The sequence below is a fragment of the Anguilla anguilla genome, chromosome 6 (assembly GCF_013347855.1).
Source record: "Anguilla anguilla isolate fAngAng1 chromosome 6, fAngAng1.pri, whole genome shotgun sequence".
Taxonomy (NCBI): domain Eukaryota; kingdom Metazoa; phylum Chordata; class Actinopteri; order Anguilliformes; family Anguillidae; genus Anguilla; species Anguilla anguilla.
The window spans coordinates 38,748,218-38,761,290 of NC_049206.1; the positions used below are offsets into that span (position 1 = coordinate 38,748,218).

General features: G+C 43.4%; 1 protein-coding gene across 2 annotated transcripts; it reads left to right on the plus strand.

The window, feature by feature from the left end:
• Positions 1 to 3,694: 3,694 nt before the first annotated feature.
• Positions 3,695 to 12,971, plus strand: LOC118230686 (cyclin-K-like). 2 transcript variants are annotated; one of them, XM_035423905.1, is made up of 11 exons: positions 3,695 to 4,010; positions 5,504 to 5,719; positions 6,160 to 6,241; positions 6,725 to 6,856; positions 7,354 to 7,459; positions 7,536 to 7,593; positions 9,450 to 9,619; positions 10,197 to 10,390; positions 10,674 to 10,707; positions 10,822 to 10,893; positions 11,706 to 12,971. In XM_035423905.1, the coding sequence occupies exons 2-11, from the start codon at positions 5,523 to 5,525 to the stop codon at positions 12,299 to 12,301; spliced, it is 1,641 nt and encodes a 546-aa protein (XP_035279796.1). In that variant the 5' UTR covers positions 3,695 to 4,010; positions 5,504 to 5,522; the 3' UTR covers positions 12,302 to 12,971. The 2 variants fall into 2 exon arrangements, with proteins under 2 accessions (XP_035279796.1, XP_035279795.1); XM_035423904.1 differs by having other exon boundaries at positions 3,697 to 4,010; positions 5,430 to 5,719.
• Positions 12,972 to 13,073: the final 102 nt, after the last annotated feature.

Consider the following 13,073-nt stretch of genomic DNA (forward strand, 5'->3'; position numbering starts at 1 on the left):
TTTTTTTGAGACTTGGATCACTACCACAATGATCACATATAATTCTGCATTTTCCAGTTCTTTCTTGTTTGTCTTTTCTTTTTTTGAGATGCCTGATCACGACAACCGTTTATCTGGTCACGCTATGCAACCCTGCCCCAGCTACCCCGGTCTGTCAACCCTCACTTCCCCCAACCATCCTTTCCCTGCGGCTCCTCAATAATACATGGTCACTTCCATTCCAGGCCAACTGCTGCCATTGGGCCGGGCCATTCTCATGCAACTGAGCAGCGACGGTCTCAACGTGCTATGTGCAAACATGGAAAATGTTTTAAAACTTCAGCATTGCTTCTGCAAAGATAGCAGGCCTTGTTCCTGACCTGGGTCCTGTTCAGACTGCAGAGTGGTCTGCTCTGTGTGCGTTAGACACGGGGAAATACACTAAACATACATAACCTCTCCAAAGGATGGGGCATACAAGACCTAGTATATGTGAAAAAGTATCTATACTTCAATATGAAAATAAATAGAATTTGGAATAAAGAATATGCATAATAACATTGTAGATATACGAGTTGTTTCAACAGTTATAAATACTAATAAGATATGTATACATGAAATTGCCAAGAGTCAATACATTTTTTTTTTTGCATCACATAGCATGCATATCACTTGCTGAATTTAAAATTTCCTAACATCCCCACTTTTCCCTCTATTAAACTTACATTGCACACAATCTGTAGGGTCTAGTTTCTGAACAGTATATAAAACAATTTCTGTTTCAGTTATCATTACTGAGCATCCAACATGAAGTACTAAGTACTATTTGCACAATTTTTTAACTATATGAACAAGGAGCATTTGAGAAGAATGCAGTGTCCTGTCCCTAATAAAATGTTGTGTATGGTGCATCCGGCTAATGCATTTGTCCACAGTGACATAGGCCAAGGTCTGGAATGCAATTCATGACTGTGCTAGCGCAGATAGTCACCGAAAACCACTCTGCAATGCCTAATTGGCAACAGTATTATAGGGGACAGGGGGATTCACTTGGCAGGCTTTCCATGTTATCCATCAACAGAAATTGTTAAATGGAATTCAGAATGAACAATAACTCTTACCAGTGACATCATGCCTTTACAGTTCACTGCATGAATATAGATAAAACTACTGTACACTGCACATTATGTCCAACACTTTCTGAAGGTAATATTTTATACTGGTTGAGAGGACATCCACATTGTGACCACTAGCCTGCCAATTGGTAAGCTAATTTTGAATGAAGCTAAGCCATATAAGCCAATGGTACTGTTTTGAAAAACAAATGTGTTACAAAGCACTGCTATTGGATAGTTCAAGTTTGAGTGTTGTGACATCTAACTGGTCAGATAAAATGCAATGGAATTACAGACCACTAATCACAAGGTCATTAAGAGTACAGATACATTAATGTGCCATTTGTTTACAAGGATAGCTTATTCCAGTTTAGCACTGAAAGTGGAAAATTAACCCTGCTTTGATGAACACCTGTTCCATAATCCTTAAAACCTACTGTCGAAGCCACAAGAAGGGTCGATGAGCCACTAGCAATTATTATTATTATTATTATTATTATTATTATTATTATTATTATTTGCATTTGCACCTAAATAGTCAGTTCTCCTCAGCAAAAAACATAATACTGATTTTGTGAAACGCTGAATACCAATTTCACCTCACATTTTTTAATTCTGCCAGCTCACTCTTTCATTAAATGTTTAATAATATTTGCTGTGAATGAATTTGAAGCGAGTTTAAAATTCAACATAAATATGCTACCTAACCTGTGTAAGGGACTATATACTGTAAATCAAACATCCATGATAAAAAACAATGAGGTATGCAAGCGAAGAAGACACTGGGCGATATTTGTAAATAGTTTCACAATAGGATTTTCCACTTCATCCAGGGGTCATTGTATATTAATAAATGCGCAGTGAATTATTCATGTGTTGGATTACTTTTTGCTGGAGCATCCCAGGCCTCTCCTGTAAACATTCTCTGGCTTTCAGGCGTGACACGTTTAATCCTAACAGCACTGGACATTTGCTGGGCCACAGTAGAGCGCCCTCGACCCGCAGCATTGCCCACTGCAATAATGCATTCAGGAATTTAAGGCATACATGGAACGAATCAATAATGAATGCGTAATTTCACATTTTAATTCCAGCGAATTAAATGATTCAGGACATTGTTTCTTGTATAACTTTACAATGTGGCTGGTGGGTTTAGAAGACAGAACGGCGAAAAGATGCTGTGCGATATATCGGTGTTTTTAAAGTTAGGAAAGGGAAAGAGCATGTTAAGACTTCATAAGCTTTTCAGGGGGTAAGCACTCAAGACCTCAGTGTCGAGACCTGAAAAGCCATAGAGTGTTTCATATAGTCTAATATGCCAAACTATGTCCATAAACCTCCGAAGCATGAAATCAAATCTAAATATAAATGTACAAATTTATCAAAATAATATATGTTTATAATATGGTAATACACACACATACCGTAATACACACACTCTCACTTACATAGTCACATCCAAACCTAGACACCCACTCAGTTCATTAGATGGACACACACACACGCACACACACACACACTTGGACATGCACACATCAGCTCATTTTATGAGATGTGCACAAACACATCCACTCAACTCAATGACCATACTCTAATCTCCATACTCTAAATAAGCCACGCATGTAACCTATGGGGACCTGTGTGATTACACTGCTGCAAATGGGAATGGACGGTTTGATGAGACTACAACACTATATTCGCATTAAACTCTGAATCCAGCCTCTAAAAGGGTCTGCAGCGAAGCAGCTGCAGTTGAAGCAACTACAAAATTAACATAAAATATGAATATTATATGACCAGTTCATGGCCCAGGTGGATTCCTGTAATGTTTGAGGACACAATCGGGCTTCGATGAACTCGGCGCAAACACCTCTTGTGTCATTGCTTATTAAAGTTTAAGGCACAAAGGGCTTTCAGTTTTCCCGCGGTTGCTGGGACCAGCTCCGTTGGTTTAAATACCTCCTGTAAACAGGACCAGAGTCATGAAGATGTCCAATGTGGGCTTGTCATCCCTGTGAGACGGCCAAATTTAGAAAGAGGTCCAAGATACAGCCCCCATCCCCCACCTTCCAAATTATGACTGTGAGCGCACAATTGAGACTGCAGGCCTCGTCTACATTTAAACAGTACCAACAAACACTTAAGAAATTCCAATTTGTCAAGACTACAATTATGAGTTCAACTTCAAAGCCACAATTCCTTGTAAATTAACAGTGACATTAGGAATTTAACCTGATCCCTGCTAGATCTGCAGACAAAAGTCCCCAGAATATTAAATCTGACCCATGACGACATGAAAATGTTGCCCTTAAACTGCCCACTGACAGATGTCATCCTTTAAAAATACATATAAAAGTTGCCAGCTCCTTAGTCTCTCTTTGTGAAATACCCCATTGGTTCTGGAATGCTTAGGTTAAAATAAATAAATAAATAAAAAAATAAAAAAATAAAAAATAAAAATGTAAATAAACAAATAAATTAATTAAATTTAACACATTCGACGACAGAATGCCTCCCTCTGGTGGAGACTCGTCGGTTTTTTTTTTGTTTTGTTTTCTTTCCCTGTGCGCACACTGTACAGCAAGGTAGGACCGCAGAACTGCGACAAGGACAATGACACAGACATTTTATAATCGGCGATACAGTGTAGGGGAAAAAACGATTCGTAAGATTTCTCTAAAAGATTGTCTGTTTCAACAGTTTGAACAGTTTAAGCGCCGTTGCCCACACTCAGCGGTAGGTAGCAACAGCAGCGACGTCCTGGCGAAAGAACGCTCCTCCTATGCGTAATGACGTAAAATAAAGATGGTGGCCTCTTCGGTGTGGTCTGAAGTCGTTTTGAATTAGCTAAAGCTAAGGATTGTACAAATACATATTTGTCGAATTAACGGTGGCTTCATTGCCTTCTTAAAACAGGTGTGTATTTCATCTTTTCATTCATCTTACTAGAAAATGTAAGCTTATCAGCGTATCGGATCACTACGCAGAATTTGTAGGTTCAGTAGCTAGTCTAATGTTCTCGCCCGGCACTCCACGGTTATGTTCACTTGAAGCTATCTAAACTGTCTTTGTATTAGCTAATTTTCCATAAAGTTCACGTAAGCTGGGAGACGTCCTCTTTTTCCCGGGGATTTCTTTATTTTGGTGTGATACTGTATATTTTACATCCGTCCAGGCGGCTTTATAAATGGCTAAACTGTCCCTTTAGGTTTTATTCATTACATAGACCGTATATGTTCAACAAACAGACATATGGCCTAGCTAATATTATGTTCATAGCGACCTGATCTCTTTTTTTAATTCAATGTAACTCACCTTTGAGGAAACAACGTACAGTGTGCGATTAACCATGTCTTGAGCTGGTATTTGTATAAGCGCCAGCTACAACTGCAGACTGCAAGTGTATCCTAAAGATTTAATTGTGCTCAGGAGTGAACCAGCGTAGTTTACAGGGCTGTCAGAAAACCAAAACTGGCTTGAACAAAATCCAGCACGCAGGCCGACCCTCCAAGACTTGATTTGCTTTAAAAAAGTCAATCATCCCTTGTAGTAGTACTGTAGAACAGAAAGTACAAGAAATCCCACTATAGCCTGGCCTGTGTATTCATCGGATAACATATGAAAAATTGAGAAAAATGTTAAAAAGTAGCTTTGGGATATTAAGATTATTTGAATTCTAAATCAATGCAAATATTGAGTGTTAAGTATTCAAACATGACCCACGCTGTAGGAACTCTTTGTGATTGCAATGAAAGCAAGTCACCAAGATATTTGTTTTTATCATTTATCAAGCCTCAAAAGTAGAGGAGGGCAGGCCAAAAGTGGAGTAAAAATGGACACTCCACAATTTGCTGAATGTTTTTTTTTTTTTTTTTTGTCAAAAGTATGCCTATGGTCATTACACCACGGTTATATTATGGGTGTCAAGTATCAGTAAGATTTGAGGGGTCTAGATGGAGAAGGAGACATTTCCCCCTGGAATTACCCCTAATGTACATGGCTAGATAGCTGGCTGTAGACAGTAGCCTATTTGAAATGTAAGCTTGTTATTAAAGTTAGCCCACTAACCAGTGTAGAAACATATTCTTAAAATTACCTGCCTACCATTGAGAGCTAGTTGTGAAAGTTGTTTCTGAAACTGAAGAATGCATAATAGTGGGTACTGCAAATTTATTTCTGACTTTTTATGTTTTCTGCATAAATTCGGACAGTGGACTACTCACATGTATCTAAAATGGCAAGCAAAGATTATGATTATTACCTTTTGGATTTTTTATTTTATATCATTATTGATAACAGGTGATCTTTGCAATACGTCGTTACATTGTCTTTCAGGGCTTCTGGGACGTGTAGTTCTGAGCATCTAGTGGCTTGTCAGTCACCTTCCCTCCCACTCCCACCCTGCCTAGAGCTTTCAGCCTTCACCAGATGAAGGAGAACAAGGAGAACTCGACCCCCCACAGTCTTTCCACAGCCCTGGACCACATCAAGCCCTGCTGGTACTGGGACAAGAAGGATCTGGCACACACGCCATCCCAGTCGGAAGGTCTAGACCCTGCCACAGAGGCGCGGTACAGGCGGGAGGGGGCCAGGTTCATATTCGATGTGGGCACACGCCTGGGACTGTATCCTTTTCCTACCCCGACTTACCCCAAGTCCGGAAAAATAAATCTTATAGCCATTCGCATATACAGTGGGGGTTAGAAAATGAGCTTTTGAGTTATGTAGAGTATACAACAGTGGGCTCAGATCCCAGACATCACACTTATCCAGAATTGCAACAGTAAATATCCAGCTGAATAAATGTGTAGTGTATAAGTGTGAAGGCTGTGCATATTACATTTGAAAGAGTGTGAAATTGAACAGTGATGAACATTTGTAAATGCACAATGCTGTATGAAATCCCTGGAGAAGCTAATTAATTGCACTATTAATCAGGCTCAGGGGGTGGCATCATCTTCTGTAGCAGGCATTTGTGCACTCACTTGCATCACTGGACTTCGCTATGGCACACCTCTCTGCTCTTTCAGCATGTTTAACTGTTGCTCCTTAACACTGTGTCCAGGCACTATGACACCCTGGCAACAGGAATCATCTACTTCCATCGTTTCTATATGTTCCATTCTTTTAAGCAGTTCCCCAGATATGTGAGTATAGACGGATGTTTTCTGTCTCAAAATGGCAGCTAAACGATGTGAAACAGTGTAACTGAGTACACACTATATAATGCTAAACTACACTGCACTATGCTGTACTAAATCGCACAATGGTATTGAATGCTGTTGCTAACAATGCTATTGCTAACAGATTTGTTTCAGGTGATGAACAGTATGTGCTGGTTTTTCTTCTGTAAAGCAGTTCTCCAAGTGATTTTAGCTGTGATGCCTCACTCTCCTAACTCCAGCAAATTGGGAATGAGCAAAAAAATTGATCTGGGTAACAGCATTTTAAAGACTAGTCATTTCGTTTTTGGTTATCGCAGCTGAACCGGTTGGGAAATTGGCAGCAGTGGAAACCCTCACACGCAGTAGATCTTGAGGACAGAGTGTGCGTGCTCATCACGTGGGCGTACTTTGTGTCGCCAGTTTGACTGATTGGACGGCCTGTCGCTGGGCGTGGTCTGTCTGCAGGTGACGGGGGCATGCTGCCTGTTCCTGGCGGGGAAGGTGGAGGAGACCCCGAAGAAGTGTAAGGACATCATCAAGACTGCACGCAGCCTGCTGAACGATGTCCAGTTCGCCCAGTTTGGAGACGACCCGAAGGTGTGTACCACCGTGGCGACCCGAGGATTTATTGCATCACCAACAACCTGGTGTTACCCTAAATCTAAAATGGCGATCTCGCACTCATATTTCTGGAGGGCCACAGTATCTACAGGCTTCTGCGGTTTCCTTTCAATCAGCAGCTGATTTAGGCCTTGGAGGCAATGTGTGTGGGGTTCTTAAGCCGTTCCGTGTCTTAAATTAAGCACTTGAACTCATTGTGCCAGTCTTCATAGTCACAAGTTTCTAAGCAGTCCCTCTATTTCTAGTAAGGCAGTTAGCACTTTGAAAACTTCAGGCAGCAAATCTGAAATGAGTGCACATACTGTAGTGTACGCCCAGCCTTTCACCCATTTCCCTCTTTGCATGTTGTCCTGATCCGTCTTAGTTTTGCTTGACTTTTTCCCTTCAGCTTCCTCTTGAGTAGACCTTCAACTCCAGTCTGTTGGAGGTTGTTGGCTAGTTACAGTGTACATTATGACTTTACTCTCATACAGGAGGAAGTGATGGTGTTGGAGAGGATCTTATTGCAGACAATTAAGTTTGACCTTCAAGTCGAGCATCCGTACCAGTTCCTGCTGCGCTATGCCAAACAGTTGAAAGGTAAGGCCTCAAGCCCTGATGGGTCACGGAATTGATATAAGAAAAGCCTGTTGTAAGTAAGCTGTCTGTGTTTCAGGTGACAAAAATAAAGTGCAGAAGCTGGTTCAGATGGCTTGGACCTTCGTGAATGACAGGTATAAATTGCATTTGTGGTGTGTGTGTGTGTGTGTGTGTTCGGGTCCCTGCGTACGTGAATGTTTTGGTCTTGCTTCTGTACAAGTGCAGTGATGCGGACATTGTGCTGTAGGAGGTGGTGTCTTTCAAATGAAGCACTGCTCATGAATAATCCCAGTGGCACTTATCCCAAGTATAAAATTCTAGAACTTGCCATTTTATCTTGGTTTGATTCGCGCAATAATTCCCTCCCTCGTGACCTCTGCAGATGTGTGTTGAGTTTTCTGGTGCAAAGTGGCTGCCATGCATCCATCAGTTGGATGGTCTTTCAGATCATGACATAATCTGTCTGTTTTTATTAGTAGGGGGAACAAGCACCACTGATTCTGGAACTCTCTTGTTTTTGTTCTGGGTTTTATTATGGGCCCAAACATACCCTATTGAAATTATATAGTCCTTCATTTTCCTTTTTTATATGGTAATAACTCACGAAACGTAGTGTTACAGTTGAGGCCAAAAGTTTACATACACCTAGGCTAAAGATATTCAAACTCACAACTATGCACATTTCCTGTTACCATACATTTCTTTTGGCAAGTCAATTAGGGCATCTACTTTGTTCACATCAGAGATAATTTTAAAACAATTGATTAGAGACAGATTTATTTCAGCTTTAATTCACTATATCAGAATTCCAGTGGGCCAAAAGTTTACATACACCAAGTTGACTGTCTCTGGCTTTTAAAGGGAATGGGAGATGACACTGATTGGTTTATTTCATGTTACACCCAAAACACGCCTATGATTAATACTAAGTACAACCCCTTTGAAAAATGCGCCTTACTTGGCGCTCAGATTTCCCGCCGTTAAACTAGCAAAAGTGGATTTGGACACGCCCTAAATGCACTTGCGCCATGCACTTTAAACCGTGTGCTTAGATCGTTAAAATAGAGCCCCTCGTCTTTCGGAGGAGTGTTCCCTGGTCACATGAAACAAAAATTGAACATATTTGGCCATAATGATCAGCTCTATGTATGGAGGGAAAAGGGTGAGGCTTTTAATCCGAAGAACACCATCCCAACTGTGAAGCATGGGGGTGGCAGCATCATGTTGTGGGGGGTGTTTTGCTGGAAAAGGGACTGGTGGACTTCATCAAATAGATGGCATCATGAGGAAGAAAAATTATCTAGAAATACTGAAGCAACACCTCAAGACATCAGCTAGAAAGTTAAAACTTGGTCGCAACTGGGTCTTCCAGCAGGACAGTGATCCTAAGCATACCTCCAAAGTTGTAACTAAATGGCTTAAAGACAACAAACTGAAAGTATTGGAGTGGCCATCACAAAGCCCTGACCTGAATCCCATAGAAAATTTGTGGACGTAACTGAGAAAGTGTGTCCAAGCAAGGTGGCCCACAAATCTGACTGAGTTACACCAGTTCTGTCAGGAGGAATGGGCAAACATTTTGGCAAAGTATTGTGAGAAGCTTATGGAAGGCTACCCCAAGCATTTGATTCAAGTTAAGCAATTAAAAGGCAATGCCACCAAATACTAACAAAGTGTATGTAAACTATTGACTCACTGAATATCTGATATAGTACAAAAAAGCTGAAATAAATCTGTCACTTAGCTATTATTTTGAAATGACCTCTTATGGAAATAAAGTAGATACCGTAATTGACTTAACACAGGAAATGTATGGCAACATGAAACTGAAGTGTGGAGTTGTGAAAAATTGAGTTTGAATGTTTTTAGCCTAGGTGTATGTAAACTTTTGGCCTCAGCTGTATTTATGATTCCATTACTTAGCCATAATAAAATGTAATTTGTGACAATTTTCAGGTGTGCTATATGTCCCCTTTCCCCTCTCTCCCAGCCTGTGCACCATGCTGTCCCTGCAGTGGGAGCCCGAGATCATCGCCGTGGCCGTCATGTACCTGGCGGGCCGCCTCTGCAAGTTTGACATTCAGGAGTGGACGTCCAAGCAGTCGTCCCGCCGCTGGTGGGAGCAGTTTGTCCAGGACGTCCCGGTAGAGCTGCTGGAAGGTGTGTAACGGCCAATCGGTGTTCATGAGCAGACGCTGCTCTCTCTCTGCTCTTCATGCCTAAAAATGGTTTGGTTGAGTTTGTGTTCATGGGGGCATTGTTTGCACATAGAGTACATTCTTATTGTAAGAGCCCAGATGAATGAATTGATCATATTAGTGCATCCTTTCACTTCTCATTGCATGTGCCTTGGCACACAAAGCAGTGTTGTCTGAAGTAGTGGATCTGCGATGCAGATTAACCCTGCCTGCATGTTAAACCCATAGTTCCCTACACATGTAGTGTATATATATTAATTTAGTTTGGAGTTGTTTTTAGTACTTTTACTATGCATTATTTAATCTTCTGGGACCCAAAAAGCTGTGTCACAGTCCATTGCAGTTTTAGCAATTCAGGGTTATTAAAACAGGTTAGTGTACCAAGTGTAAACCACATGGAGACAGAAACACCTGCCTGCTCCTCTGGTAAGACTTAAGGACTCGAGCAGTTTGGGTGCAGTTTCCATCCCGAGTATCCATGTTTTCCCTCCCCTGTATCTGGCCCATGTGGAACCCCTTTCATTTGATGTGCGTTACAGACATCTGCCACCAGATCCTGGACCTGTACTCTCAGGGCAAGCAGCCCATCCCCCAGCAGCCCCCACTACAGGAGAAGGAGAAGGCCCCGCCCACAGCCCTGCCACCTCAACAGCCTCCGAACACCCCGGCCCCGCCCCCACCGAGGAAGACCTCCCCCCAGGCCAGCTCTCCCCGGCAGCTCAAACGGCCACACGTGAGTTTCATGGATTTTAACCCCCTGGAAGCTGGTCTCCATGATCAGGGCTGTACAGTGCTTCCATTTTTGTAACATTTGCTCCTGAAAATTGCTAGAAAAAATGATTTATGAGAAATTGGTATGGATTAGTGTGCTTCTAAATGTTTTTACTTCGGAGCACATGTGCTCCTTAAAAGAAATATACGTGTTGAGCCCTGATGTTCTGCACCTGCTGACCAGCATTCATTTCCCCCCCTGAAGCGGGTTGCCATTTTGTGACTTTGTATTTGTTTGCTCACAGGTCACGTCCCCAAAAGAAGAACCGAAGGCTCCAGGTAAAGACCGGATTGTTATTCATTTCAGGCTTGTTGTTTTCCAGGAATAGCGTCTGACTTGTTTGCATGGCTTACAGAATAAACACAGGAACCGCTTCTCTCCTTCTCTTCCAGAGCAAGTAGGCTCCAAAATCCCCCGCTTGGAGACGCCCATGCCCCCCCTCCCCACTGTACAACCTCCAGCTGGTGAGTTTCCCTCCCCAGGACAAGAGATGTACGACATCTAAGACACACCACCCGTCAACCTTAAATGGATAGTTTGCTTTCTGGAATTTTTAAATACTATTTAAACTAGTTTTATTTTATGTTTTTGATTGGCCCAGACAGTTTACGTCTGTGATAAAAGCAATTTTAAGTTCATTTCAAGTTAAGTTGTGTGGTGCAGACAACCTGCCACCTTTACAATGGCATATATAAGGCACTCTGGGTTTTCTGGGCTAAAGCAGTAAAATACACATTGTGTAACTCTAAGGCAGCTCGAACAGTTGCATTATGTTTCCAGAGACTCAAGTATGAATAGATTATTATAGCATTTATTCACAATTCTCAACACTGGTTTTTATATTGCTCTGGTACTTCTTTCCTTGAGTGCAGTGGTCTCAGGTTACATGTGCCATAGGCAATAGTTCCAACCAGAAGTAGAAGAATAATCAGTTATTTGTTTATTTACAGTATTTTGCTCCGCACTAAGTCACTAGCGTTTTTATTGTGACATGAGGTGTGACTGCTAACTCTGACAGGTCATATGAAACTTTGCGTTGGTTTTCCGAAGATGAACACAACTGTAGCTGAGTGTGGAGCCACTTGCACTCACCCGCTCCTGGACCACTTCAGCTGACCTCTGTGACCAATCCAATAATCGCATAAGCTCCTTAAAGCCACCCAAACACAAACCGTGGCCAGCAGCTTTGCTTCACACCTTCTGTCTGTCTGCCTGCCTGTGGGCACCGAAAACATGCACGTGTTTCAGATCCGTGTTTGTCTTCCCGCCCCCACAGACCGCAAGCCGCCGCCCACCACGTCTGCCCCGCCCGCGGAGGCGGAGCCAGCGCCCGCCGCATCGGGAGACTCGGCGGAGGCCGCCATGGGACCAGCGCCGCCCCCTCCCCACGCGGCCCCCGTTCACCAGCCCCCGCCCCTCCCGCACCGCCCTCCGCCCCCGCCCCCCTCCAGCTACGTCCACCTGGGCGGCATGTCCACGTCCAGCTCCTACATGTCGGGCGAGGGCTTCCAGAGCCTGCAGTCCATGATGAAGACGGACGGCTCCTCCTACAGCTCCATGCCCCCGTCCTACAGCTCCCTGCCCCCCATGCAGTACCACCCGCACGTCTACCCGCCCAGCGCCCCGCCGCCCGGCCCGCCCCCGCCCCCTTCCACCTACCCCCCGCCCAACCTCCCGCCCCCCTCGCCCGCCTACCCGCCCCCGGGCTACAACCACAGCTTCCCCCCGCCTCGCATGGCCCCCGGCATGGCCCTCCCCCAGCCCAGCTACCCGCCCCCGCCTGGGCCGCCCGTAGGGCAGGCTCAGGTCCCCCTGCCGCCCCCCGGCATGCCCCCCGTGAGCAGCATGAACCGAGGGGGCTGGATGAGGTGAAAGAGGGGGGCGGAGCTTGGCTAGACCTGTTGCCTTCCGGAGACGGACTGGCACATATCACCGAAACTACCCCGCCCTCTGGTTACTCGCAGGGTAAGCTCGGCCGTCTCCTCCCATCACAGCTGCTCTCTCCTGAAGCTCATTTGCTGGGAAAAGTGGCCCCGCCTCCCGCATAATTAACATCCACAAACAGGACAGGAGTGAGGCTGGAGAGCGTCTCTTTCATCAGGGAAGTGCCATTTTGACTCTACCTACAATGAGTATTGTTAACCTGAAAACCGGTCCTTTTAAAGGTAATTCTCTACACTGTATTTTAATTTCTTTTCACCCACTATTTTTAAACCTCTTTTTTCTGTTGCAGCGCACATTGAAACATGGTAATCTGTGTTACTAGTGACAAGTGGCTGCAGACATTTTTGGATAAATCTGTGTTTTAGCATTTCCGATGTGACTGTAAATTGAAAAGGCAATGTTTGTAAATATAAAACCCTTGAAATGGGAAAATACACATTTTGTAATCCTCCTCTGTGCCTTAGCTAGTTTTTTTTTTTCCTTTAACAGGTAAATTAGGAAATGCTTGAGCTGTTCATGTCATTTTTAGTCATTCTTTGCAAACTGCTTTTAATGTCTGTAAGCATAGTACAATTGGACATTAAACCACTTTTCTGTTCCTAGTGGTCTGTGGTCAGTTGGCAGAATGCAAGTACTGTATGTTTCCAAATGTAGGCTTCTGTTATAATTCAAAGAAACAGTAGTAGGTGCTTTTTAGATT

What these genes read in the sequence shown, in the direction of transcription:
- LOC118230686 (XM_035423905.1), top strand. Translation starts at nt 5,523, where the DNA reads ATGAAGGAGAACAAGGAGAACTCGACCCCCCACAGTCTTTCCACAGCC. An exon ending in GTGGGCACACGCCTGGGACT is followed by an intron (nt 5,720 to 6,159) that starts GTATCCTTTTCC and finishes CACTGTGTCCAG; the next exon opens with GCACTATGACACCCTGGCAA. An exon ending in GGCAGCTCAAACGGCCACAC is followed by an intron (nt 10,391 to 10,673) that starts GTGAGTTTCATG and finishes GTTTGCTCACAG; the next exon opens with GTCACGTCCCCAAAAGAAGA.